At 58.0% G+C, this 27,129-nt stretch overlaps 2 protein-coding genes across 5 annotated transcripts; one reads left to right on the top strand and one right to left on the bottom strand.

Moving 5' to 3' along the window:
• Positions 1–3,728: 3,728 nt before the first annotated feature.
• On the bottom strand, positions 3,729–19,202 carry ALG12 (ALG12 alpha-1,6-mannosyltransferase). Of its 3 annotated transcripts, XM_055560632.1 has the most exons (10): positions 19,073–19,202; positions 14,882–15,217; positions 14,686–14,818; positions 13,267–13,440; positions 12,708–12,902; positions 12,202–12,305; positions 11,505–11,728; positions 10,941–11,110; positions 10,783–10,858; positions 3,729–10,692 (listed from the first exon to the last, which is right to left on the bottom strand). In XM_055560632.1, exons 2-10 carry the CDS (start codon positions 15,047–15,049, stop codon positions 10,461–10,463), a joined length of 1,476 nt encoding a protein of 491 aa, XP_055416607.1. In that variant the 5' UTR covers positions 15,050–15,217; positions 19,073–19,202; the 3' UTR covers positions 3,729–10,460. The 3 variants fall into 3 exon arrangements, with proteins under 3 accessions (XP_055416607.1, XP_055416689.1, XP_055416653.1); XM_055560714.1 differs by lacking the exon at positions 10,941–11,110; XM_055560678.1 differs by lacking the exon at positions 13,267–13,440.
• A 227-nt stretch (positions 19,203–19,429) lies between these two features.
• Positions 19,430–26,613, top strand: CRELD2 (cysteine rich with EGF like domains 2). Of its 2 annotated transcripts, XM_055566006.1 has the most exons (10): positions 19,431–19,710; positions 20,434–20,516; positions 21,004–21,114; positions 21,391–21,482; positions 22,010–22,186; positions 23,259–23,354; positions 24,205–24,288; positions 25,090–25,185; positions 25,468–25,614; positions 26,348–26,613. In XM_055566006.1, the coding sequence occupies exons 1-10, from the start codon at positions 19,591–19,593 to the stop codon at positions 26,395–26,397; spliced, it is 1,056 nt and encodes a 351-aa protein (XP_055421981.1). In that variant the 5' UTR covers positions 19,431–19,590; the 3' UTR covers positions 26,398–26,613. The 2 variants fall into 2 exon arrangements, with proteins under 2 accessions (XP_055421982.1, XP_055421981.1); XM_055566007.1 differs by lacking the exon at positions 22,010–22,186 and having other exon boundaries at positions 19,430–19,710.
• Positions 26,614–27,129: the final 516 nt, after the last annotated feature.

The following is a 27,129-nucleotide window of genomic DNA, read 5'->3' as shown; positions in this document are numbered from 1 at the left end:
CTGCTGGAGGACACTGGCTTTTTTTTCTCAGGATAATAAAACAATCCTACTCTTAGGGGCCAGCATGTACAGAAACTACCCTCAACACAGCCTTTAAATCTTCATGTTAGCCGCAGACGGGACCTGGGGGAAGTGGAGGAGTAATTCTTAAGCAGCATTTCTAATAGCAGCAGTGACATCCGAGAACCTTCCAGGGCGTGTGTTCCGAGCGGGCACTGCAGCCGCTGTGCTGCTGGCGGGAAGAGCAGCCAGTGTGGAGACCGTGGAGGGCTCCGAGTTGGCTGGGGCTGCGTGCGGTCCAGCGGGCCACTCCCGGGCGTTTTTCTGAAGCAGAAACACTCATGTGAAAAGATAGATGCAGGGCCACCAGAGTGCCCACCCACAGAGGAGTGGGCGAAGAAGACGCGTGTGTGTTCATACAGTGGAAGGTTGGCCGTGAAAAAAGAAGTCTTGTCATTGCACCAACATGGATGGATCTGGAGGGTATTATGCTCAGTGAAATAAGTCAGAGAAAGACAAATATTGCATCATTCCATGTTTCAGTTCAGTTCAGTTCAGTTGCTCAGTCGTGTCCGACTCTTTGCGACCCCATGAATCGCAGCACGCCAGGCCTCCCTGTCCATCACCAGCTCCCGGAGTTCACTCAGACTCACGTCCATCGAGTCAGTGATGCCATCCAGCCATCTCATCCTCTGTCGTCCCCTTCTCCTCCTGCCCCCAATCCCTCCCAGCATCAGAGTCTTTTCCAATGAATCAACTCTTCGCATGAGGTGGCCAAAGTACTGGAGTTTCAGCTTTAGCATCATTCCTTCCAAAGGAATCCCAGGGCTGATCTCCTTCAGAATGGACTGGTTGGATCTCCTTGCAGGCCAAGGGACTCTCAAGAGTCTTCTCCAACACCACAGTTCAAAAGCATCAATTCTTCGGTGCTCAGTTTTCTTCACAGTCCAACTCTCACATCCATACATGACCACAGGAAAAACCACAGCCTTGACTAGATGGACCTTTGTTGGCAAAGTAATGTCTCTTCTTTTCAAAGAAATTCCATGTTTATGTGGAACCTAAAAACAGTGAACCGGGAACACACTCATAGATACAGAGAATAAATGTAGTTTCCAGAAGGGAGAGGGTGAGGGCCGAGTGAAGGAGGCGCGAGAGGTACAGACGACAGGCCTCCACGCCATGAGTCTGGGCCGTGACGTGGAGGGCGCCTCGGCAGCAGCACCGTGGCGGCGTGCGGTGGGCGGGGCGCCTGGGCCTCGGGCCAGCCCTCGGTCGGTGTGAAACGAGCAAGTCACTGTGGTGTTTACCTGTACTGTACGTCAGCTGTACTTCCATTAGGAAGACTCAAAATGAGAGAGGATCTGGGAAGACGGTGGAGTAGGAAGCCCCAGGAGTGCACGTCCCTCCCAGACAGCAGGCGCCAGCAGGATCTGACTCCTGGGGGCTCTGGAGAACACGGGAGGCTGAGACTTCAGGGCACGGCGGGGCTCGGGGTGGGGGAGACGGGGCATGGAGCACAGAAGCAGCTGTGATGCAGCAGCCGCGCGTGCCTCCCGGAGCAGCTCACACAGCTGGCAGCAGCAGGCACGGGGGAAGGGTCCCGTCCTCCAGACGCCGAGGCCCTGTGCGTGCTCTGACCGCGCGTCACTGCGGCTGGTCTCCCGGGGGCGGACCGGGGGCAGCCGCCACGGTTGCTGCGCTCCCCCTCCATGGCTGCAACTCGCCACCCTCTTCTGAAGTGACTCCTAAAGACTCCGACGTATTACATAATTGCATATATGGGGAGGACCTGAACGTGACTGTGCTCCGGGGAAAGGCTCAGGAAAGACTTAAGAATCCATTAAGTTTACACCTCAAACTGATCCTTTGCACAAAGACTGCCTACAGTAATCAAAAACAAAAGCACAAAGCTGGGGGAAGAGAAGAATCTGATTTCTGGAGTTACCAGACTGTTATATTAAAATGTCCAGTGCACAACAAAAAAATCACAAGGCATACAAAAAAAAACAAAAGTCTGGTCCTCTCAAACGGAAAAAGTAACACAACAGAGTCTGTCCCTGAAAAAAGACATGAATATACTACACAAAGACTTTAAAACAGCAGTCTTAACAATACTCAAAAAACTAAAAAAGACATGGAGAAAGTCAGTAACGTGTGAACAAAAATGGAGATATTAGGACTTCACCTGAGGGTCCGGTAGATAAGGCTCCACGGTCTCAATGCTGGGGGCCTGGGTTCAATCCCTGGTCAGGGAACTAGATCCCATGTGCCACAACCAAAGTGTGCACACACATTTGGTAACCTCAATAAAATGGACCAATTTCTTGAAAGACACAATCTGCCAAAAGTCACACAAGAAATAAACTATCCAAACAGGCCTATAGCAATTACATTGAATCAAGAATTAATAATCTTCCCAAACAGAAAGCTCCAGGCCCAGATGAGTTCACTGGTGAATTGTATCAAACATTTAAGGAGAAATAACACGAATTCTCTACAGTCTCTTTCAGAGGATAGAAGCAAAGGGTTAGTGCCTAACACTTTCTATGAGGCCAGTAGTACCCTAATACCAAAACCAGACAAGAACATTGCAAGAAAAGAAAACTGCAGGCCCATGTGCCTTAAAGAAACTCTCCTTGAAGATAATAGGAGAAAACCCCTAGATGACCTTGGGTGTGGTGATCACTTTTTAGATACAACTTGAAAGCCTTGATCCATGGATGAAATCACTAGTTAGACTGCTAAAATTAAAAACTTACGTTGACAGTGTCAAGAGAAAGAAAACAAGCCACAGCTGGGAGAAAACATTTGCAAAAGACATAGCTGAAAAAAAGACTTATCATTCAAAATATACAAAGAACTCTTAAAACTCAAGAAAACAAGGAACCTGGCTGACAAATGGACTTAAAGACCTCAACAGATTCCTCACCAAAGAAGATACATAGATGCCAACCTGATGTGAAGAGCCGACTCACTGGAAAAGACCCTGATGCTGGGAAAGATTGAAGGCAGGAGGAGAAGGGGACGACAGAGGACGGATACTTGGATGGCATCAGCGACTCGATGGACCTGAGTTCAGGTAAGCGCCAGGATTTGGTGATGGACAGGGAGGCCTGGTGTGCTGCAGTCCGTGGGGTCACAAAGAGGCGGACACGACTGAGTGACTAAACTGAACTCTATGAAGACGTTCAGCTCCACTCACAGGACAGGAAACCTTCCAGTGGATCTTCCTGACCCAAGGATTGAACCCGGGTCTCCTGCATTTCAGGCAGATTCTTTACCGTCTGAGCCACCAGGAAGCCCCAGAAATAACAGAAAAGTAGAACTAAATGCTCTGCCGCAAGTAAACGGAGAGCAAGCGCACTGCACAGCACGATCCTCTTCACTTGACGAAAACCCAGAAGATCTCAGAAGTCATGAAATTATAAATTAGAAGGTAAAGTCACGTGATTTAACTTACCAACTTTTAAAATAAAAATTGCTTTTTAAAAAAATCTGTATTTAACATCAGGTGGGAGTCTTCACTTTGTGAAAAATGCTAACTGAAAGGAAACCTTTGTACATCCTAAAGCTTCTCTCATTGTAAAAACAGAAAAGGAGCTCTGAAGCTGCAGCTGCGCCGGCAGGTGCGAACATCAGGCACTGCTTGCGAAATACTCGTTTTTATTTGAAAAAGCAGCTTTTATGCGTGTGCAGGCTTGCCAGCAAACTGAAATGGACTGGAATGGGTGAATTTAACTCAGATGACCATTATATCTACTACTGTGGGCAAGACTCCCTTAGAAGAAATGGAGTAGCCATCATGGTTAACAAGAGTCCGAAATGCAGTTCTTGGGTGCAATCTCAAAAACGACAGAATGATCTCTGTTTCTAAGGCAGACCATTCAATATCACAGTAATCCAAGTCTATGCCCCAACTGGTAATGCTGAAGAAGCTGAACGGATCTATGAAGATCTACAAGACCTTCTAGAACTAACACCCAAAAAAGATGTTCTTTTCATCATCGGGGACTGCAATGCAATAGTAGGAAGTCAAGAGATACCTGGAATAACAGGCAAGTTTGGCCTTGGAGTACAGAATGAAGCAGGGCAAAGGCTAACAGAGTTTTGCCAAGAGAACACACTGGTCATAGCAAACACCTTCTTGCAACAACACAAGAGAAGACTCTACACATGGACATCACCAGTGGTCAATACTGAAATCAGCTTGATTATATTCTTTGCAGCGAAAGATGGAGAAGCTCTATACAGTCAGCAAAAACAAGGCTGGGAGCTGACTGTGGCTCAGATCATGAACTCCTTATTGCCAAATTCAGACTTGAAGAAAGTAGGGAAAACCACTAGACCATTCAGGTATGACCCAAATCAAATCCCTTACAATTATACAGTGGAAGTGACAGATTCAAGGGATTAGATCTGATAGAATGCCTGAAGAACTACGGAAGGAGGTTCGGGACACTGTACAGGAGGCAGTGATCAAGACCATCCCCAAGAAAAAGAAATGCAAAAAGGCAAAATGGCTGTCTGAGGAGGCCTTACAAATAGCTGAGAAAAGAAGAGAAGCTAAAGGCAAAGGAGAAAAGGAAAGATATACCAATTTGAATGAAAAGTTCCAAAGAATAGCAAGGAGAAATAAGAAAGAGAAATTCCTCAGAGATCAATGCAAAGAAATAGAGGAAAACAATAGAATGGGAAAGACTAGAGATCACTTCAAGAAAATTAGAGATACCAAGGGAACATTTCATGCAAAGATGGGCTCAATAAAAGACAGAAATGGCATGAACCTAACAGAAGCAGAAGATACGAAGAAGAGATGGCAAGAATACACAGAAGAAATGTACAAAAAAGACCTTCACGACCCAGATAATCACGATGGTGTGATCACTCACCTAGAGCCAGACATCCTGGAATGTGAAGTCAAGCAGGTCTTAGGAAGCATCGCTACGAACAAAGCTAGTGGAGGTGATGGAATTTCAGTTGAGCTGTTTAAAATCATAAAAGATGATGCTGTAAAAGTGCTGCATTCAATATGCCAGCAAATTTGGAAAAGTCAGCAGTGGCCACTGGACTGGAAAAGGTCAGTTTTAATTCCGATCCCAAAGAAAGGCAATGCCAAAGAATGCTCAAACTACCGCACAATTGCACTCATCTCACATGCTGTTGCTGCTGCTGCTAAGTCGTTTCAGTCGTGTCCGACTCTGTGCGACCCCATAGACGGCAGCCCACCAGGCTCCCCAGTCCCTGGATTCTCAAGGCAAGAACACTGGAGTGGCTTGCCATTTCCTTCTCCAATGCATGAAAGTGAAAAATCAAAGTCAAGTCACTCAGTCGTGTCCGACTCTTAGCGACTCCATGGACTGTAGCCCACCAGGCTCCTCCATCCATGGGATTTTCCAGGCAAGAGTACTGGAGTGGGGTGCCATTGCCTTCTCCAAATCTCACACACTAGTAGTGCTCAAAATTCTCCAAGACAGGCTTCAACAGTACATGAATTGTGAGCTTCCAGATGTTCAAGCTGGATTTAGAAAGGCAGAGAAACTAGAGATCAAATTGCCAAAATCTGTTGGATCATTGAAAAAGCCAGAGTTCCAGAAAAACATCTACTTCTGCTTTATTGACTATGCCAAAACCTTTGACTGTGTGGATCACAACAAACTGCAGGAAATTCTGAAAGAGATGGGAATACCAGAGCACCTGACCTGCCTCCTGAAAAATCTGTATGCAGGTCAGGAAGCAACAGTTAGAACTGGACATGGAACAACAGACTGGTTCCAAATAGGAAAAGGAGTACATCAAAGCTGCATATTGTCACCCTGCTTATTTTACTTCTATGCAAAGTACATCATGAGAAATGCCAGGCTGGATGAAGCACAGGCTGGAATCAAGATTGCCAGGAGAAATATCAATAACCTCAGATATGCAGATGACATCACCCTTATGGCAGAAAGCAAAGAAGGAATAAAGAGCCTCTTGATGAAAGTGAAAGAGGAGACTGAAGAAGTTGGCTTAAAATCCAACATTCAGAAAACTAAGATGATGGCATCCGGTCCCATCACGTCATGCCAAATAGATGGGGAAACAATGGAAACAGTGACAGACTTTATTTTCTTGGGCTCCAAAATCACTGAAGATGGTGACTGCAGCCATGAAATTAAGACACTTGCTCCTTGGAAGAAAAGCTATGACCAACCTAGACAGCATATTAAAAAGCAGAGACATTATGTTGCCAACAAAGGTCTGTCTAGTCAAAGCTATGGTTTTTCCAGTAGTCATGTATGGATGTGAGAGTTGGACCATAAAGAAAGCTGAGCACGGAAGAACTGATGCTTTTAAACTGTGGTGTTGGAGAAGACTCTTGAGAGTCCCTTGGCCTGCAAGGAGATCCAACCGGTCCATTCTGAAAGAGATCAGCCCTGGGTGTTCATTGGAAGGACTGATGTTGAAGCTGAAGCTCCAATACTTTGGCCACCTGATGAGAAGAACCGACTCATTGGAAAAGACCCTGATGCTGGGAAAGGTTGAAGGTGGGAGGAAAAGGGATGACAGAGGATGAGATGGTTGCATGGCATCATCAACTTGATGGACAGAAGTTTGAGCAAACTCCAGGAGATGATGAAAGATGTGGAAGCCTGGCATGCTGCAGTCCATGGATTCGCAAAGAGTGGGACATGACTGAGTGAGTGAACTGAGGCTTGCCATAAGAAAGAGGTGCTGACAGACACTAACATCATTCAAGAAAAGGCAAAGGCACCACAGGGCAACTTGAACGGAAGGCGAAGGATGTAAAGATGGAGAACTGAATGCCAGCAAAGTGTGGTTTGATGACTTCAGATGGAGGTTTGGCTTTAAAAACATCAGGATAACAGGAGCGGCAACTTCTGCTGACACAAGCCAGCAAACGAGGACCAGACGCCATCCAGAAAATCGCTGCACAGAAGGGCCATCTGCCTGGCAGCGTTCAGTGCAGACAGAGCGCTGTACTGTATTCTGGGGAAAACACCCCAAAGGCCATTCATGAGAAGCAAGCAGCAGGGTTTAAGGTGAGATCGAACGGGCTGCTGCTCCTTTGTTCAGATGTGGTCAGGTTTATGACAAGACGGCCCGCGAGCCTGGAAGGGAGGAGGGGCCCAGCAGGTGCCCGCCTGTGGTTGGACATCAGGAGGCCGGCACGACCAGGCCACGTCTCTGGCTTGGTTCCATCGATGCCTCGTCCCTGCATTCGGGAAGCTCCTTGTCAGTTCCCTGGGAGTTCAACACCGAAGCACAGACAGGGTCTGCTTCCCCAGTCACGGCGGCTCTGCTCAGCCTCCAAGTCAGGGGTCATGAGGACCTGTGAGGCTCCACACAGGATACTGCGGAAGGATCGTCAGCGCTACCGAACAGACACTGAGAGAACATCGTGAGAGGTGGGAGGCTCACACCATTGACAGTGCTGTTCTAAAAAAAAAATCCTGCTGGAGAAAACTGTCTCGATGCTGTGCCTGACTCCCAGGGTTTACGACAGAGCCAATCAAGGAAATCACAAGAGAGACTGTGGGCCTGGCAACATGACCTGGGGGGTGAATGGTTCTGAGATAGAGGTCTTCAGGAAATTCCAGGGCTGGGACTCTCCTGCTGACCCAGCGGTTAGTGCTCCACGCTTCCACTGCAGGGGTGCAGCTCAGCTCCCTGGCCGGAGAACTAAGAGCCCACATGCCGCAACGTGTGGCCCTCAAATTTAAAAATTCCAGGGCTAACAGAGGCATTGACAGAAGAGGGACTGGTGGAGATGAGAACTCCTGAACCACGGCCAGACGGCGCGGAAGACGCGGCGCCAGGGAGCAAACTGGCGTCAGAGCAGCGGGCAGAAGGGCTGATTCTCCAGGACAGCTTCCCGCCTCTGTACGCGCAACACGGGCAGATGGGGAAGGGCTGGTGCAGTGTGGAAGCACGTTCAGAAAAGACAGAAGTCCGGCGGGCATCACGAGGCATTCTATGAAGCCCTCCTCCCCACCCCACCAGCCTGCTCAGCATGGGGACAGGGAGGACTTTACGACGACCCACCTCCAGTGATGAACAGGGAACGGACAGACCGCTCGTCGTGTCTCAATGTGAAAATCGAACAGCTGCACACCGTGCACGGGGCTCATATGGAAGTGGACAGTCTGTCCTCACGGAGACCCAAGGTGAAACTGATACCGCATCGGTCTTGTTTCTAACTTTGCTTCCCAAGAACTGTGTGCAACTCCCCCTAAGTGGATGAAGTGTCGCGGTCTGTCATCGCAGGTTTTCTTTTTGAATGCAAGTGTCCCCAGTACTGTATGGTGACCACGACTGCGATAGACGCCAGAAGAGACAGGACAGCCCACCCATTAGCGCACAGGCTGGGCTGCCTTGAAGTGCCGATGGTACTGAGTGACTCTAAGCGGTCGTATTGCTGCTTCTTGACTATCAACCCTCAGATAATTGTACCTGTACGTAACTGTGAATTTTTCACATTTTTGTTTTTTTAACCTTTTAAAAGGAATCATCTTGGCTGTGCTGGGTCTTCGTTGCACACAGGCCTTCTCTAGTCGCGGAGTGCAGGCTTCTAACTGCGGCAGCCTCTCCTGTTGCAGGGCAGGGCCCTGCTGCTCAGGCGCAGCTGCTCCAGGGCGTGTGGGTCTTCTCCCCTGCGTTGGCAGTCCCTCTCCTTTTTTCCGTCTAGGGTTTGCAATGTGTGTAACATCCACAGCGCTCTGTACAGTGCAGGTCCTGACAGATGATCCATCCTAGGGGCAGGTGACAGAAACTTGCGATACTGATACAGTACCATAGATTTTTCTTCATGATTTTGTTTTCTTCTAGGGGGCTGCACCTCAAGGCTTGTGGGATCTCAGTTCAACCAAGGAGTGAGCCCTGGCCCCCTGCAGTCAAAGTGTGGAGTCTTACCCTCCAGACCGCCAAGGAAATCCCTATAGTCTTCTTTTCTATAGCCTTACATAACTGGAAGAGTATATAACCTGCAAAAATGTCCTCAACCGTTCATGTTATCAGCAAGGCCTTCAGTCAACAGTAGCTGTTAGTAACTAAGCTTTGGGGGAGTTGAAAGTGAAGCTGCGACTTCTGACTGGGGGTGGGGGTTGGCGACCCTGCCCCTGCGTTGCTCGAAGGTCAAGTGTACGTTGACACCCAGAGATGCGGTGGGGCTGGTGGTATCAGCCTGGCGTGTGACTCCTTACACCTGTGCGTGTCCACATGTACACACGTGTCCACACACAGGTGTGCCTGATACCCTCCCTCGGCAGAAAGGCCTAGAAACACGGGCACCCTGCCAGCAGCGAGCACACTGTGCAGCTGGATCTTGGTCTCTAAACCCAGCCAGGCCACAAGGAGCCTGGGCCCTCAAAACAGCTGCCTCCAGGGCAGGACAGACGCCCGAGCAGCCTGGGTGGACACCCGGTGCCAGGAAGCAGCCACGCAGCAGGTTCTTGACGGGGCACGTGGCCAGGCCAGCACAGCTGACCGGACCCCGGGCCAGGCTGCAGCTGGGCACCAAGACAGCCCACTGGGCCGTTCACAGCCCAGCCAGGCGCAGCGGCATCCATGCACAGGGAGCACGCGCGGGGGACACACGCAGGGAAGTGGGAGCTTCAGTTGTGGGTGTGGGGGCGCCACGGACCGGCTGCAGCAGGACCCCAGGGGGCGCTGCTCTGGGCAGGTGGGGAGGGGCCTCCCTGTCGGCGGGTGCGCAGGCTGTCAGCTTCAGCGCAAAGAGCAGTCCCTGAAGGTGGCCCCCCGGCACTTCCTGGGGCACTGAGGCACTCGGGTGGAGGCCAGGCTGTCGGCGACTCACTCTGGAGTGCCTAGAGATTCCATGTCTCTCTGCACAGGTGTGTAGCGTGTGTGTGGATATGCAGAGTGCTTTTACACAAGTGAAAAGCACATGCAGTTCTCCGCATCCTCACCAGGGCCTCGTGGGGCTGGACACACATCAGGAGCTCGGTGGACACAGCTCAGGAAGCAGGAAGAGCCAGACTCACTTAAAGCCAGTGACGACTGTCTCCCAGCTGCCAGAGAATCAGTGATAAGGCAACGTACAATGTCATTCTTATTTTTTCTGAACATGTTTATCTCCTAAGATCTCTTCTGAAACCGAGACGGCATGCCCGTGACCACAGAGGAGGCCCTGCCCTGCAGGGTCAGGCACAGTGGGGGTGCGCCCAGCACACGCTGGCCTTCAGGTTTCTACTGCCCAGGGGCCCTGCCAGGCACCGAGAGGCCACCGCCTGCTGCCCCGGAGCAGCTCCTCAGGGCGAGGCCCATGGCCTGGATGGTGGGCAGGATCAGTACCCACCAGCGCCCTCATTACCGCAGGCTGCAGGCAACACGGCCACGGAGACCCAGGCCCGGCCGGGGATGGGCAGCCGCTGTCCTGTCGGTTCCTGGCTCGCCTGGTGGAAGCTGGCGGGCACCCGCATCCCTGGGGCCCCACCCTCTCAGGGAGGCCCGCGGACCCGCTCCAGAAGCACAAGCTTGGTCTGCAGGTTCACGTCAAAGGGAGGCAGTCTGCTCAGGTTCACACTCAGCCCGGTGGTGCCCGGGACACGGGCCAAGACGCGGTGCGTGTCTCGGTAGAGTGCCAGGGGCCCGGGAGCAGCCTCCATGAGCAGGTGCGTGTAGGCCAGCATGCGCTCCGAGCCCGGCTGCAGGTCTTCCGTCTTCTCGTACCTGCGGAGGAGAGCACAGCGTGCTCTGCAGGCCCACACTGCCCTCTGGCACCCAGCGCCCCCGGGAGCCCGCACCAAAAGGAGGACGTACCTCCAGGCGCTGTTGATCTCCAGGAAGCGGGACACGCCTGTCTGGGCAGCGGCCACGTCGATGTGCAGAACAACATCTGTGGAGAGCGGGCCAGCCCTGTCAGCGCCGGGGGCCCGCGCCTCTGGCAAGACCGCCCGGGCCTGGAGCCGTGCACCCACCTGTGCGGGCGGGCACCAGCTGGTGCAGCCTCTGCATCGCCACGCCACCAGGGTAGTTGAAGTGGGACACGTACAGACCCGTGGCCGAGTACGCGGCGTTCACCACGAGGTGCCCCAGCACTAGGAGGGACCCCACTCTGTGCAGCCAGGACTTCCTATAACCGTTCAGCCTGGGAGGGAGCAGAGCCGGGGACCGCCGTGAAGAGCACAACTGCCCGCTGCCACGTCCCTACACGAGGCGTCACCACGCAGCGGATGCGACAGACTCGGAAACCCCACCAGGCACCAAGGTCAAGCCCGTGTTAGCCCTTCAAGTGTCCCGAGTCACCCCTTGGGTCAGAGCCTGGCCTCAGGCACGTCCCAAGCTGCCTGCTGCCAGGCAGAGCAAGGACAAGCACCCGCTGCCTCTACAGGCCGGCCACAGGCCCTGCAGACTCAGGCTGGACCCCGCACCGGACCCCGGCCGGGCGCCCAGTTGAGCCTGTCGGTCACCCTGGACACCCTCCCCTTTGCAAACCAGTTCACGGCCCCGGGTGAGCCCGCAAGGCGGCCGGCGGCACTCACACGCGGGCACAGCCCCTGGCAGCCACGACGTTGAGCAGCGGGAAGGTGTAGATGATGAAGCGCAGCTCCTTGTGCGGCAGCAGCGAGTACAGGGCCACAAAGCCCAGTGCGGGCAGCAGCAGCGCCAGGGCCCGCCTGTCCACCGCCCCCAGCGGCACGAAGAGCAGGCTGCAGCCCAGGCCGCGCGGCAGCGCCGAGTAGAAATACCAGAGCAGCGGCGAGGTCTGGGCGCGGGTTAAGGAGGCTGCGGGCACCCCCGCGGCAGCCCGCCCTCCCCCACCAGCCTGATGGCGCCCCACCCGCAGCACCCAGGAACCCCACAGCTCAGGCCACGGCGTGACCCCACACACAGGGACAGTGACCCCACACACAGGCTGCCACAGCTGCAGATGGCGAGTGGGGCTGCCCAGAACCGTCCCTCCATCTCCCACTGTGAGCGCAGCCTGTCCCAGGGTGGGGGCACACTGACCGACAGCATTCTCTTTGGGGATGTCTTTTAAAGAGGGCAGGGTAACACGTTAGATCAGAAGATTGCAAGGACAGAGGAGAAGCTGGGGCTGCGACGCTGAGCGGCATCCCCTCAGGGCCCAGGCCCAGGGAGGCCTGCCCTGCAGAGGCGGCGGCGCAGCAGCCGCCACGCTCCCAGGCGCAGGCGCGGCGGACAGCAGCTCCTCGCCCTGCCCCGACGCAAGGATACGCCCCAGTTGGAACTCTTGTTCAGGACGGTGTTGTACCAGAGCACCTTTCCTTCTGGCCACACGAGGTAGCGCCAGAAATAGGAGTCCACGGCCACCGTCAGTCCTGAGAAAGGAAGAGCAGCTCAGGAGAGTGCAGGCCACCCCGGAACCTGTCACAGGTGGGCGTCCCCCCAGATGCGGCCCCATCAGCAGCGCAGCCAGGAGCCACAGCAGTGTCCCTCGGAGGAGCTGAGGTGTTGGGCCCTCCCCCAAAGCAGCCCCCACACGCAGGTGCCCCTGCATCTGCCCAGCCTGGCCGAGGCACAGGAAGAGGGGGCCCTGACGGGGATCCTGTGGAGGGGGTCCAGTGGGGGATGCTTGGGCAGCAGAGCCAGAAGACCCACACTAGGACTCTGTAACCCCATGGGAGGTGCAGGGGATTCTACTTAATGAGGAACAGAGATGAGAAAGCCCCCAACGAAGAGGGCACAGCCCCCTACCGGCCCAGCCCCCGCGACCCACTCACCCAAGCAGAGGATCCCGGCCGGCACGGCGCAGCGCAGGGCCCGGGTCAGCGAGAGTTTCCGCCAGCAGAGCGGCAGCAGCAGCGCCAGGCCCAGGAGCAGGCTCAGCTCGGCCCTGAAGACCAGGATGACGAAGGCCGAGAGCCAGATGAAGCGCGCCCACCTCTGCTGCAGCCAGGCCGCCAGGGCCAGCAGCACTGTGGGAGGGCGGGCGCAGCGTCACTCTCTGCTCGAGGGGCACGGGAGCCCTGAGACTGCCCACCCGGGCTGCATCCGCACCAGCCCCACCTCCTGCGGAGCCTCGCCCACCCAGCCCCTCTGGGGTCCCTGCCCCCTCCCAGCCCCGTGGACCAGCTCCTCCTCCAGGTGCTGCTCTTGGGGAGGCCTCGCCCCGCCAGCTTCCCCGAGGCCAAGCCAGAGCCCTGCACAGGGACAGAGCTCGCTCGCTTCCTGGCCTCCCTGTCCTGCGTTTCTGAGACACCTGGTGGGCAGCAGCTTTCAACAGACACTCGGATGGACCGCCCCCCACCAGCCTGGGGGACCTGGGCAGGGCAGGCGCACCCACGGGCAGGGCCAGCACGTTGGGGAGCGTCCGTGTGCAGTAGAACATCAGATGGAACTGCGAGGCCGTGACCCAGCAGAAGAGGGCGGCCACCGTGGCCCCGAACTGCCGCCTCACTTCCTTTTGTAGCGTCCAGAGTCCAAGAATCACGCTGAGTCCCACGACGGCCCTGACTGAGCAGAGAGGGTGCGTGTGCCCAGGGGATCCCGTACTAAAAGCGGGCCGGTGTACACAGCACGACAGCACTCAGCTGCAGAGAAGAAGCCCTGCCGTGTGCAGCAGCGGGTGCACTGAGAGGTCATCGTGCTAGAGGTCAAGTGCAGGAGAAGGGCGAACGCCACGTGGCATCACTTGTGTGTGGAATCCCATGTGACACGAAAGCACTACACACAAAACACTCACACACGAGGCCACACACTTCTGGCTACCAAAGAGGAAGCGGGGAGGGACAGCTCAGGAGTCTGCGATCAACAGACACACGCGGCCGTGCATGACAGACATCAACAAAGACGCGCTGTGCAGCACAGGGAACAACGTCCAACAAGGTGTAACAACCCATGACAGAAGCATCAGGAAGAGATGGATACATACATAAAACCGAGCTGCTGTACATTTGGTATGAACACAGCACTGTAAATCAACTCTACTTCAGTAAAAAAACTGACATGCAAAATGAAACTAAATACGTTCCATTTAAAGCAAGGGTGTGTTGTTTTTACTGAAACTAGTGTTAGGTGAATTTGTTCATTTTCTGTTTCACTTGCTAGTAACTGAACCCTTTTGAGCGTGGTGGGCCACCTTTGAGTCCTGTGACACGTTTTATTTAACAGTAAACACTTCTGAAACTCAAACAAACGGGCTGGGCGTGGGAAGCAGGTGGCCTGGATGCTGGCACCTCGACCCTGGAGCTGTTCCATGCCTGGCGGCCCTGGGCAGGGCTGGGACACTCAGAGGCTGGGCTGGGCAGGGCAGACACATGCGGCGAGGACCGGCACCCCAGAGGCCCTGTCACCCGGCTGACACCTCCAGGGTTACACTTACCAAGGACCTGACGCTCAGACGTGGCCCCAGCCCCCCGGCCGAGGCTGCCTGGCCCCCTGTGCGAGTGGATGGCCGATCTCCGCTTCCTCATCCGCACTTTCCCAAGGCACAGCCGCCCGGTCCCAGGAGCTCTCTGACCACGCACGCCAACCAGCATGAGCTGTGCTGTGGCTGCTCGGGGACGGGGGCCCGGCCCCCGCTGTCACACAGGCACCGCCTGGGGAGGTTGGCGCTGCCCCCACTGAACTGCCTGCCCAGTGGCCAAGACGGCCGGGATTCCAGGAGGTGGCCACTCCCACTGAGGGCCCCTTGACCGGGTGACCGCGGCCGTGTGACGCCGCCGCCACTCTCCACCCCGGCCCCGGAGGAGCCCTCACCTACGAGCTGAGAGTAGAACTTGGACGTCTCCAACAGCGAGAGCGCGTAGACGGCAGGGCTGGAGAGCGCGGCGATCAGCAGCGGCCCAAGGAACGTCCTGGGGACCACGCCAGGGAACTCGAGGTGGTCAAACTGCAGGGAGAGGGCGGGTCAGCCGGGCCCAGGCCGGGCCCCACGCCACTCGGGCGAGCTCACCTTCTCCATGTCCAGCCAGTGGTAGAGCAGGTCGTGCGCGGCCTGCAGGTTGAAGCTCTCCTCCACCTTGGTGTAGGGGCAGGCAGCCAGGTGGGCCGCGGCCACCGCCACCAGCAGCCCCAGGAGCTGGCGCTGCCCGCCCAGGCCCGACGGCCTTCTCCCAGCCATTCTGCGCACCCGCCTCAGGGACCTTCATCCACCGCCAGCACCACAGCTCTTGAGTGTTTTCAAAGGATGGAGACACAGGTTCCCAAGCTCGAAAACTCCGCTGGAATCAACACCTGGGAGACACGTGGCGGGAACAGGGCCCCTCTGAAGCGCCGTAGCTTCTGTAACCTGGAAACACATCAACACGGGACACTGAAAAAAAATCACGCTTAAGAAACTTTCACGGTTTAACCAACCATCTTCCTCTTTCAGCTGTCTGTGCATACTCTCCCAGGAAGAAGGACCCGAGTTGCAGAGCCCGAGCTGAGTGCATGGGCAGCTGGGGCCCAGGTCAGCCGGCCCTGGACACAGCAGGACCGAGAAGCTAGGATCTGGCAGGAGAGTCAAGAACACGCCGGGCTCGGCCCCCAGGGCAGTAGCCGGAGCAGACAGGCTGGGGCTGTGAAGCAGGAGGGTGGGGGGCGCACCCAGAGCGCAGCAGAGCGGCAGCCAAGAGAGTGGAGGGGGGCAGCGAAGACCTGCGCCCCCAGGACTGTGTGACGGGGCGTGGACTCTGCATCCTGAACTTCGCCCGGGAGACACTCCGAGCCCCGGGAAGCACCACGCGGGTCGTGAGCACAAACCGGTGGATGGCAGAAAACAAGCATGTTCCTGGGCGGGGGGCGGGGTGCGGAGGGGGAGGTGCAGACAGATGCCTGCACTGCGGGCACCCACACACCAGGACTCTGGGGGTACCCCTCGGAAAGAAGATTCTGAGAAAACCACAGAGCGTCCGGGAGGCTCCTACTCACGGAAGACCTACATCTTTCCACTCGGCGAGGGAGGGAAGACAGCAAATTCTTCCTGTTTGTGGCTTGTCTTAAAACACGTTTGCTTTTCTTTGATTAAAGCCAGAAGAGCAAGAAGCGAAAGAAGAGAACCACAGTGCTGTTTGTTAAAACTGCTTTTTGGTTAAAGGGAGATGTATGAAGTCTCTGCTCTCCTAAGTCAGCAAGTGGGGAATCCACAACTGAATAAAATCTGGAGGAGGAAGAGGAATCCTGTTCCATACGGCGGTGGTGGCGAGGTGGGGGAAGTAAGGGAGTCAAGAGGGCTTTAATAATTCAGAATTACCAAATAACGCAGTTCCGAGAGAAGTAACAGAACTTGGTTCCCTTACCAAACTGTAAGGGCGAGATTTTCCTGTTTTCCCACCACTGTAACCTCAGCAAGGAGGGGCCTGTCCATCACGACTCGCGGCTGCATCGCCACCTGGTGCTCAGCAGGTGCTCAACAGACGACTTGAAAAACAAATTCATAACAGCTGCTAAGTGTGGACGTCATCAGCTTACATTTTCGTTCAGTTCAGTTCAGTCACTCAGTCGTGTCCGACTCTTTGCCACCTCATGAACTGCAGCACGCCAGGCCTCCCCATCCATCACCAACTTCCAGAGCTTACTCAAACTCACATTCATCAAGTCTGTGAGACCATCCAACCATCTCATCCTCTGTCGTCCCCTTCTCCTCCCACCATCAATCTTTCCCAGCATCAGGGTCTTTTCCAGTGAGTCAGTTCGTCACATCAGGTGGCCAAAGTATTGGAGTTTCAGCTTCAGCAACAGTTCTTCCAATGAATATTCAGGACTGATTGATCTCCTTTAGGATGGACTGGTTGGATCTCCTTGCAGTCCAAGGGACTCTCAAGAGTCTTCTCCAGCTCCACAGTTCAAAGCATCAATTGTTTGGCACTCAGCTTTCTTTATAATCCAACTTTCAAATCCATACATGACTACTAGAAAAACCATAGCTTTGACTAGATGGACCTTTGTTGGCAACGTAATGTCTCTGCTTTTTAATATGCTATCTAGGTTGGTCACAGCTTTTCTTCCAAGGACCAAGCGTCTTTTAATTTCATGGTTGCAATCACCATGTGCAGTGATTTTGGAGTCCAAGAAAATAAAGTCTGTCACTGTTTCCATTGTTTCCCCATCTATTTGGCATGAAGTGATGGGACCGGATGCCATGATCTTATTTTTTTGAATGTTGAGTTCTAAACCAGTTTTTTCACTCTCTTTCACTTTCATCAAGAGGCTCTTTAGTTACTGTTTGCTTTCTGCCATAAGGGTGGTGTCATCTGCATATCTGAGGTTACTGATGTTCCTCCCAGCAACCTTGATTCCAGCCGGTGCTTCATCCAGCCTGGCATTTCTCATGATGTACTCTGCATATAAGTTAAATAAGCACGGTGACAATATACAGCCTTGACGTATTCCTTTCCCAATTTGGAACCAGTCTGTTGTTCCATGTCCCGTTCTAACTGTTGCTTCTTGACCTGCATACAGATTTCTCAGGAGGCAGGTCAGGTGGTCTGGTATTCCCATCTCTTTCAGAATTTTCCACAGTTTGTGGTGATCCACACAGTCAAGGTTTTGGCATAGTCAATAAAGCAGAAGTGGATATTTTTCTGGAACTCTTGCTTTTTCTATGATCCAACACCTAGTTGTGGATGTCACTGGTGATGGAAGTAAAGTCTGATGCTGTAAAGAACAATACTGCATAGGAACCTGGAATGTTAGGTCCATGAATCAAGGTAAATTGAAAGTGGTCAAACAGGAGATGGCAAGAGTGAATGTCATTTTAGGAATCAGTGAACTGATTCCTGGGAATGGAAATGGGTGGATTTAACTCAGATGACCATTATATCTACCAGTGTGGGCAAGAATCACTTAAAAGAGATGGAGTAGCCCTCATAGTCAACAAAAGACTTCTAAATGCAGTACTTGGGTGCAATCTCAAAAAACGACAGAATGATCTCTGTTCGTTTCCAAGGCAGACGTTTCCATTAAAGACACATTAATGCTTTAATTTCCAATGACGCCGAGCAGACCACAGAACATTCATATGCTGCTCTCTGTTCCTCTGAGGTTAAAAAACTGTCAAGAACTAGGAAGCATGTATAAAGCCGAGTGCTGGGATTAGCTGCACATGTGCCACTTGGCAGGAGTGGGCCTCACAGCCGTTCCAGGCTCATCCCTGCAGACCCCACTCCACGGCCCTGCCCGCAGCGCACTCCCGAGGCAAAACCTAGACTCCGACATTTCAGGGGGCTTCCCTGGTGGCTCAGATGGTAGAGAATCCTCCTGCTATGCAGGAGACCTGGGTTCGATCCCTGCGTTGGGAAGATCCCTAGAGAAGGAAATGGCAACCCACTCCAGTTTTCTTACCTGGAGAATCCCATGGACAGAGGAGCCTGGTGGGCTACAGTTCATGGGGTCACAGGAGCTGTGGGGTTACCACATTACCAACCCTGCTCCAGGCCCTAGGGGCTTCTCCCCCAGACGAGGGTGCTCTCTGCTGATGGCCGAGAGCAAAGCAGCTTATTCTGGAAGGCACTAGCAGCACCCTGCATGCCCACCCGGGACCAGGAGGAGACACACAGGGCATGAGCAAGTGCGCAAACCACAGTGAGCCCCACCGGGCCAGACCGTGAGCAGATGCACCTGCGCTCGTCCACACCTGCCTGCAGCTGTTCAGACTGTTAATCTGAGAGGGTACAACAGGCCACGACTGAAGAAACTGTCGTTTCCAGGGCAGTGGCCCCTCAGATTAGGAAGCAACCTGCAGAGGCCCTCCTGTCCCCGTCTATTCCTAGGTCTCGACTGAAACCGGTCAAGTCAGATGTTCACGTTACTAATTCACGGCTGGAAACACAAAGGAACTGGCAGAGATCAGGCCAGAGAAAACTGTCTTGTACTTCTTCCTTCTGGCAGTTCTGTCCTAAAGAAACCAGGTAATGCCCACGTTCCTTCTCCTGACTTAAACCCCGGGTTTCGGCGCCAACGGCCTCGGGCACGGGGGGCGGGGAATGCAGACTCCTGGGTCCCCAGACACACTCCTCAGGCCCAGGTGACGCGGCGGGCCCCAGGTGAGGAGCGTGGCGGTCGTCCCGCGTGCACGCGCAAGGTGAGGCCCAAGGAGCCCGCGACGGCGCCAGCCCGAGGCCCCCCTCAGCCCGCCCCGAGAGCCCCAGCCGCGCGCGCTGACCTCGCCAGCCCACCGCGCGGTCCCTCGAAGCGCTCGCGCCTGGGCTGCCCGCGGCCGGAAGTCGGGTGGCGGAAACCAAGAGCTTCGGCGACGCCCTTGCCCGAACCTAACATGGCCGCTGAGGCTCCGCTGCCGTCGCGGACGCCCTCGCTGCCCGGAGTAAAGATGGCCGCGCCGGGCGGCGCGGGAGAGGCGGGCGCAAGGGGCGGGCCCTGGCCTCCACGCCCCCCACGCCCGGCCTCCCGGCGGGACGCTGACCCGGGGCCTTCCTATTGGTAGCCGCTCGTGGCGAGCCCGGATTGGGCCGCACGGGGGCGGGGCGGGCCTAGAAGGCCAGTCGCCGCGCGAGGGCTGGCGTGGGGCGGGGCTCCAGCCGGCTCCGCCGAGTATCCCCGGGAACGGCCGGCGCTTCGGAGCCGGTAGGCGGCCGGAGGCGGGAGTGCTCGGCCGGTTCCCGCTGGACTTCGGCCCGTGTCCGCGCGGCCGCGATCCCGTGGCGCCGTCCGCTTCGGCCCGCCATGCGCCCGCCGGCCCCGGCCGTGCTGGGGCTGCTGCTGCTGCTGCTGCCGACCGGCGAGGCCACCAAGAAGCCGACGCCCTGCAAGCGCTGCCGGGAGCTGGTGGACAAGTTCAACCAGGTGGGCCGGTCACTCCGCGGGGACGGGGGCGGGGGACGGGGTCTCCCCGCCATGGCCCAGAATTACCCCACCGTGGACCTGCGATCACCCTGCCGTGGACTGGGTCGCCCCCCATGGCCTGTGGTCACTTACTGTGGCCTATGGTCACCCCACTGTGGCCTGGGTCACCCCATCATGGACTGGGTCACCCCACCTGGACTGGGTCACCCCACCGTGGCCTGGGTCACCCCCATGGACTGGATCAACCCACATGGATTGGGTCACCCCCATGGACTGGATCACCCCATCATGGACTGGGTCCCCACCGTGGACTGGGTCACCCTCATGGACTGGGTCACCCCCCATGGACTTGGTCACCCCACCATGGACTGGGTCGCCCCCATAGACTGGGTCACCCCCCATGGACTGGGTCGTTACCCATGGACTGGGTCGCCCCCATGGACTGGGTCGTCCCCCGTGGACTGATTCACCCCACCATGGACTGTGGTCATCCCCCATGGACTGAGTCACCCCCCAGGGACTGGGTCACCTCACCATAGACTGGGTCACCCCACCATGGACTGGGTCGCCCCCCATGGACTGGGTTGTCCCGCATGGACTGGATCAGCCCCCCTGGACTGGCTCACTCCACCATGGACTGTGGTCACCCCACCACAGCCTGGCTCACCCCTCCATGGACAAGTGTGAGGCAGCAGGGCTGACCCTGTGCGGCCCTCCCCACAGGGAATGGTGGACACGGCAAAGAAGAACTTTGGTGGTGGGAACACGGCTTGGGAGGAGAAGACGCTGTCCAAGTACGAATTCAGGTGGGCGCCCTACTCTACCCTCCTTTGGGGCCTGATGTGTCCCTGGGAGCGTCTGCAGACACAGAGGGTCCCTTGGGCACAGTCACCTGTCCTTGCCTGGGGCTGGCGTGTGGGCCTCTGGCCCCTGGCTGTCCCCTCGCCCTCCAAGGGGAGACACAGGGGTCTTTTCAAAACGCAGGTGGAGCTGGCCCCGCCCCCACCCAGAGTTCTAGCCCATTGCCGGGCTTCCCCGGGTGGACCCCACACTTGATGTTCTCCCTGAGGATAAACAGGCCTCCCCGACCACCGCACCCTCTGCGTTTAGCTCTCTGCCTGGCAGTGATGCCCCCCGGCCCCAGCTGGGTGTTTGTCGCGGGTCCGTTCTCACTGAACACCAGCATGGCTGCGCCCCGGCAGCAGGGGGCCTCCAGGCATCCCTGGAGAGTGGATGCTGACCCCTGAGGTGCTGCGTGCCCCCTTTCACGGTGCTGCTGGCCCTGTGTTTCAGCGAAGTCCGCCTGCTGGAGATCGTGGAGGGCCTGTGTGAGGCCAGCGACTTCGAGTGCAACCAGCTGCTGGAGGAGCAGGAGGAGCTCCTGGAGGCCTGGTGGCTGCGGCTGTGAGTGCTTGGGGCCCGGTGCCCCCACGCCTGGGGTTCAAAACGCGCCAGAGACAGCAGGGCTTCCACACACCGGATTTCTCCCTCACCCACATTCCCGTCCTGTTCCACCAAAGTGCAGTGATCCTGACGAGGGAGTTAGCTGGGAGAGTCCGGTGGCCACAGGCCCTCGTTTCCCGGGTCCCACGATGCTCAGAAGTGCCTTACATTCAACTGTGGTTTTGTTTTGAGGAAATCCGCCACGTGAGATTCAGTGGATGCTGTTTACATCCTTAGGAAGAAGAAGCATCCTGACTTATTTGAATGGTTTTGTGTGCAGACACTGAAAGCTTGCTGTTCTCCGGGGACTTACGGGCCAGACTGCCTGGGTATGTCTTTCCTTGGGGACCCTCGAGTGTCCGCGTCGTCCTGTCGTGGCTCCAGGGGCGGCAGCTCCCACGGGCCTGGGTGCTGCCCCCTCCTAGCTGCAGGGAACTTCTCCCCTGGTCTGGCCCTGGGTGTGCTCCCAGCTCACCCTTGGGTTTGTCGTAACCCACGGCCTGGCGCTGCCCATTGAGCACGAGGAGGCCCACAGCCAGCAGAGCCCTGTGCGGGAGGCTGGGGCGTCCAGCCTTCAGGGACCCGTGCAGGCGTCACTGACACATTCAGGTCGATCACCTGGGCGGAGGGCATGATCTTGGCGCTCAGACCCTGCCCCAGCCCTCCTGCCATCCTGCTGGTGTGTGCTGCTTCCTCCTCGGCCCCATGTCCCCGGTGAGGCCGGCGCCCGTGCATCCTGGAGAAGGGGCACCGCGGGCCTGGGTTGCAGCGGGACTTGGAGCTGAGCTGATGGATGGTGGGGTTCCCTGGGGCCCCCTCTGCTCCCAGACGCCCTCTGAGCAGCTCGTGTCCCCAGCGTGCCAGGGTGGGTCTGAGCGGCCCTGCAGCGGGAATGGCCACTGCGTCGGAGACGGCACCCGAGAGGGCGATGGGTCGTGCCAGTGCCGCCTGGGCTACCGGGGGCCGCTGTGCACCGACTGCGTGGACGGCTACTTCCGCTCGCCGACCAGTGAGACGCACAGCGTCTGCTCAGGTACTGGCAGTGCCCGCAGGCTGGGAGTGGGTACTGCAACAGCGGAGTGGGGGGCTGGGGACAGTCCTGCTTCCTGTCCCTGAACAAGCCATGGAGGGAAGCATGAGGTGACGACCCCCGACAGCCTCCTGGATGGGCAGCACGGCACTGTCAATCCACGACAGCCACGCTGGGCCCGGGCGCTGGGGCCTCCTGGAGGCTTGCGTGGCCCTGCTGCCCCAGCGGGAAGCTCGGCGCCAGCGGAGGCGGGCTGGTTGTCCCCGCGGTGCTCGGGGCTGGGTCCATCGGCGCGCCTCCAGGGGGCCGGTGGTGGGGCCGAGAATGGGACAGCAGAGGCCCTGCAGTGTGGCCCCCGGGTCCCCGTGAGGAAGGTACGCCACCTCGGTTACCCTGATCTGGGAAGGGCAGCCCCCACCAGGGTCTCTGAAGGCGCCCTGGCCATCATCCTGGGCTCCTCCCTGAGGCCCAGATGTGCCCGTGGGGTCACAGATGGGGCCTCTCAGCTGGGAGGGACACGCCAACCCTTGCAGCTGGGGAGGCCCACGCCCCGCTCGTGAGGCTGCATCAGCCCAGGCTGGTGTCTTGCGACGTGTAAATCCAGGGAGCAGGCCATGGGAGACGTGTGTCTCCTCCTTGGCTGTCACTGCCCGGGGGAGGACTGGGGCAGGCGCCGGCAGTCAGGTCTGGGGGCCACGCTGCTCCCTCGGGCCTGCCCGGAGTGAGGCCAGCCACCCCGGTTCCCACCCGAGACCCCCCTGGGCCCGGCAGGACCGCGTGTGTTGGCGGGCGGCATGCACACCCAGGCGGGTCTGGGCTCCAGGCTTACGAGCAGCTCCTCTGAGTCCTCGTTTGCTGAGAATTTTATCACCACTGGGCGTGAAAATCCCTGTGTGTTGTCTTTTCTCATTAAGTCCAGTGTTGTGAGTTACATCAGTATATTTTTCTGTTGTTGAGTGAGTCTTGCCTCTGTGGGATTTTTGCTTGTTTTCACCCTAACAAATGTCAGTTCCTAAGCCCCAAACAACCTTTGCATTGAGTTTGCTCCTGAGACGCACCTGCCTCTGCTTTGCAGCCTGTGATGAGGCGTGTAAGACGTGCGTGGGCCCCACCAACAGGGACTGCGGCCAGTGCGAAGTGGGCTGGGTGCGCCAGGACGACGCCTGCGTGGGTGAGGCTGGCGGGCGGCCCTCCCCTCCGCGCCCCCACCCCGAACCCCCTGCCCTCCACAGGCTCTGCCGGCCGAGCCACCCCCAGGACACGCCACGCTCTGCCTGCTGCGGACGTGCGGGGGGAGACGGACGTCCCTGGTCGTGCTTTAAGGGGTCACAGGCGGAGGCTGGCTTCGCAGGCGGCCACTCCTGCCCGCGGGCAGGACGCCCCACGGGAACCCACTGCAGCCTCGACCCTGGGCTGGGAGGGTGGCCGCAGCCTTGCTGTCTGTGGCCTCGGGGGTCCTGTTGGCTCAGGAGGGGAGCCTGACCCAGGCCCAGTCACGTCCCCTTGGGCACTGCAGGGCTGGCAAGGCGACGCTGCAGGGAGGTGGCGGCCTCTGAGCGCCATGACGGCGCAGTCCCGTGCTCGGGAGGCCCCTGACCAGGGCCTGGCCTCCACCTCCTGCCGCCCGCCCTCAGGCCTCGCTTGGACTGCAGCCCCGCCCGCAGCGTCTCAGGGCCTGGGGGGGTGTGCTGCGCTGCCCGGCTGCTCCTGGGGGGTCCTGTGCTGCCCAGGGCTGCTCCTTGGGGGCGTGGGGGGTCCCTGCGCTGCCCGGCTGCTCCTGGGGGGTCCAGCCCCAGGCTTGGTTTCAGCCTCACGGCTGGCGGGCCTCCTGCCTCAGGTCCCAGACTGAGTGGGGTGTGGTGCCCTCCGCGGCCCTGAGGAGGGACTCATGCTCAGCTGCTGCGCTGTGCCCGCTGCGCACAGAGGCCCCGTAGGACGGCCGTCCACGCATCCCCAGGCGAGGGGCTCTTGGCTGCCGGGGTCGGGTCAGGGCCACCCCTCAGCCATGCTGTTGTTTCCAGACGTGGATGAGTGTGCGGCGGAGCCGCCGCCCTGTGAGGACACGCAGTACTGCGAGAACGTCAACGGCTCCTTCGTGTGCGAGGGTGAGCGCCGCCCGCTGCCCTGGCCTCCCCCCGCGCCGGTCTGTCCTGCCCCCGTCCGTCCCCCGCCCGCCCTGGCCTCCTGTCCTGCCAGCTCCCCAGGCGCTTGTAGTTTGAATGAGTGATCCCTGCCTGCGCTGCCCGCTTAAGCTTAAGGTGGCCACACACGCTGGCCGCTTCCTGACCGTCAGGAATTCAGGTGAAAGGAGGCAGCAGCACCTGCTGGCAGGAAGGCCCTGGGTCAGCACAGCGCTGATCTGACGCGGTGCCTTGTCCCGTTCGATTTTCCCTCAACGACACCGTGCCCGGGTTTATCCATTGCGTTTCTCTGCGTCGTGTCCTTAGGAGCGTGCTGATGTCTGGCCTTCAGCCGCCCACGTGGTTGAATATTTCAGCCGTGCATGTTCTCCAGTTACAGACTTGGAGAGCCCTTTAGGTAGAGCTTTTTACGCTGCTCCTCACTTTCCCTGCATCAGTCTCCGAGTTGGGCCGCCCGCCCCAGAGGTGGCACCCCTTCCTCGCCCAGCAGTGGCCCATGTGGCTCACACCCCCTGCGGCGTCCTGTCTCCATGCTCCACGGACATGCAGCTCTGTGCACCACGGACACACAACATGCCCCAGCAGCGTCAGGAACGCAGGCTGTCTGCCGGGGCAGCACGGGGGTCCACCCCTCACAGGATGGGGACACCGGCTCTCCCGGCCACAGGCCCTCCTCCGCCCCGCGCGTGGCAGGCCCTCTACCGCCCCGCGCGCGGCTCCTGCAGGACAAGGCTTTCACACCATCGCCCTCTCCCCTCGTTGCAGAATGTGACCCCACCTGCGTGGGCTGCACGGGGAAGGGCCCCGCCCAGTGTAGAGAGTGCATCACCGGCTACAGCAAGCAGAGCGGCCAGTGTGAAGGTCAGCGGGTGCATCTGCTCCACCTGGGCCTTCCCAGGGGCCACGCGCCAGTGTGGGTGGGGCCCTGGGGAGGCACGCAGCTCCTGCCCTCACGCCTCTGCCTGTCCCCTCCCCAAACGACCGCCCGATGCTCCTGCTGAGCCCCTCCCTCCTTTCTCTAATGCACGTCCCGTCTCCGCCTCTGTGCACGAGTGAATCCCCCCAGCCCCCGCGAACCCCTCGACCCCTGCTGGGCCTATCTGCCCAGTGAGGTCACCTGTGCAGTGGAGTGTTCTCATTTAGACATCGACGAGTGCTCGCTGGCAGAGAAGCCCTGCCTGAGGGACAACGAGAACTGCTACAACACGCCTGGGAGCTTCGTCTGCGTCTGCCCCGACGGCTTTGAGGAGGCAGAGGACACCTGTGTGCAGACCAGGCCGGCGGGGGCTGGTGAGTGACGCCTCGGCCACCTCTGCTTGTGCCCCCCGGTCCCGAGTCAGGAAATCCACGCATGTGGCCCTGGGCTGGCGGGGGTTCCCGCAGAGACAAGCTCACGGGGCGGTGGGGGGGCACCACAGCCCTGGCGGCTCAGCCCCAGAGCCCTGCGGGCGGGACGTCTGAGCTCCAGCGTTGGGGGCTGCCTCCCCTGAAGCCAGTCGGGAGCATCCTTCCCGCCTTTCCCGGCTCTGGGGGGGGTCACTCCTGGCGTTCCTGGGTGGGCAGCCGCGTCCCTCCAGCCTCTGCCTCTGTGATCTCATGGCCTTCTCCCTGGAGTGTGCGTCCACAGTTTCCTCTGCTGGTGGGGGCTCAGGGCCCGCCCCAGTGACCTCAAGTGCCGGCAGGGACCCTATTTCCAAGCAAAGTCACGTCCACGGGTGTCCCATGGGGGGTGCAGTTCTTCCAAGATGGTCCCAGACGCATCCTGAGGGGTATGGGACGTCCATGGGACGGTGGCTGGGCCTCCAGGAGGAGCTAAGGCCCCAGCAGGACCATGGAGGGCCCGGGGGCGGCAGAGAGCAAGGCCCGGAGGGGCTGTGGCCGCTCCGCTCAGCCCCGTGTGCCAGGGCTCACGACGCACTGGGCAGGGCCCTCATGGCTGCAGGCAGGCCATCCACTAGCCGCCACGGCTCCAACGGGGCCCCTTGTGCCAGGATTTTACCCAACGACCTCTGTTTTCTGACAGAAGCCACAGAGGCAAGTCCGCCGCAGCCCCCCTCCCGGGAAGATTTATGACAAGCACGGCATTGGCCACACCGCCCCTAACTTATTCAGACTGTTGTCCCGACGGCCCGGTACCGGCCACTGGCTCCAGGGGACTCCTTCCTGGAACAGCCGGTGCTCACTGGACCTTTCAAAACCTGTGTTTCTTGGTTGTTCTTGAACAGATTTGTATATTTTGATACTGTTCTTTATAATAAAATTGGCCACTGAAGGTAATTAGGCAGAGAACAAGTGTGGGTTTGTCTTGTTAAAAACACCTGGACGCTTTCAGATGGAGTTTGCCCAGTCCTGGAGCCCCAGGCCTGCAGGGACCCCCAGTGGTTCCTGTTGCTCACCCCCAAAGGCTTGTGAGCACCAGCGGAACGTTGATCAGGGGGTTCAGGGCCCCCCGAAGGCCCTAGAGTGAGTGTAGTTAGGGACCCTGTGGGAAGAAGTCAGAGGGGAACTCCCAGGGCTGGGTCCTCATGTAGGAAGGAGGCACCCTGCACCCCCAGGCCTGGCCGGTGCTCCGCAGCCCACGCAGCGGTGAGACCCCGGCCGCCCGCGGGATCTCCTTCCTCCAGGTCCCCAGCCCGCGCAACGGTGAGACCACGGCCGCCCGCGGGGTCTCCCTCCCCCAGGCCCAGCCTGTGCTCCGCAGTCCGCGCAGCGGTGAGACCACGGTCGCCCGCGGGGTCTCCCTCCCCCAGGCCCCCAGCGCCCCCACCCCCGGCCTCACTCCTGCCTGTGTCACCCTCTCCCTCG

The sequence above is a fragment of the Bubalus kerabau genome, chromosome 1 (assembly GCF_029407905.1).
Source record: "Bubalus kerabau isolate K-KA32 ecotype Philippines breed swamp buffalo chromosome 1, PCC_UOA_SB_1v2, whole genome shotgun sequence".
NCBI lineage: Eukaryota > Metazoa > Chordata > Mammalia > Artiodactyla > Bovidae > Bubalus > Bubalus kerabau.
The sequence above is the reverse complement of the archived record's forward strand: the minus strand, read 5'-3'. Positions and strand labels throughout refer to the sequence as shown.

Coding starts and splice junctions, on each gene's coding strand:
- ALG12 (XM_055560632.1), bottom strand. CDS start 15,049: ATGGCTGGGAGAAGGCCGTCGGGCCTGGGCGGGCAGCGCCAGCTCCTG. Junction 10,859..10,940: donor GCTGGTGCCCGCCCGCACAG/GTGGGTGCACGG, acceptor CGCTCTCCACAG/ATGTTGTTCTGCACATCGAC. Junction 10,693..10,782: donor GAGATCAACAGCGCCTGGAG/GTACGTCCTCCT, acceptor TCTCCTCCGCAG/GTACGAGAAGACGGAAGACC.
- CRELD2 (XM_055566006.1), top strand. CDS start 19,591: ATGCGCCCGCCGGCCCCGGCCGTGCTGGGGCTGCTGCTGCTGCTGCTG. Junction 23,355..24,204: donor CCAGGACGACGCCTGCGTGG/GTGAGGCTGGCG, acceptor TGTTGTTTCCAG/ACGTGGATGAGTGTGCGGCG. Junction 24,289..25,089: donor CGGCTCCTTCGTGTGCGAGG/GTGAGCGCCGCC, acceptor CCCTCGTTGCAG/AATGTGACCCCACCTGCGTG.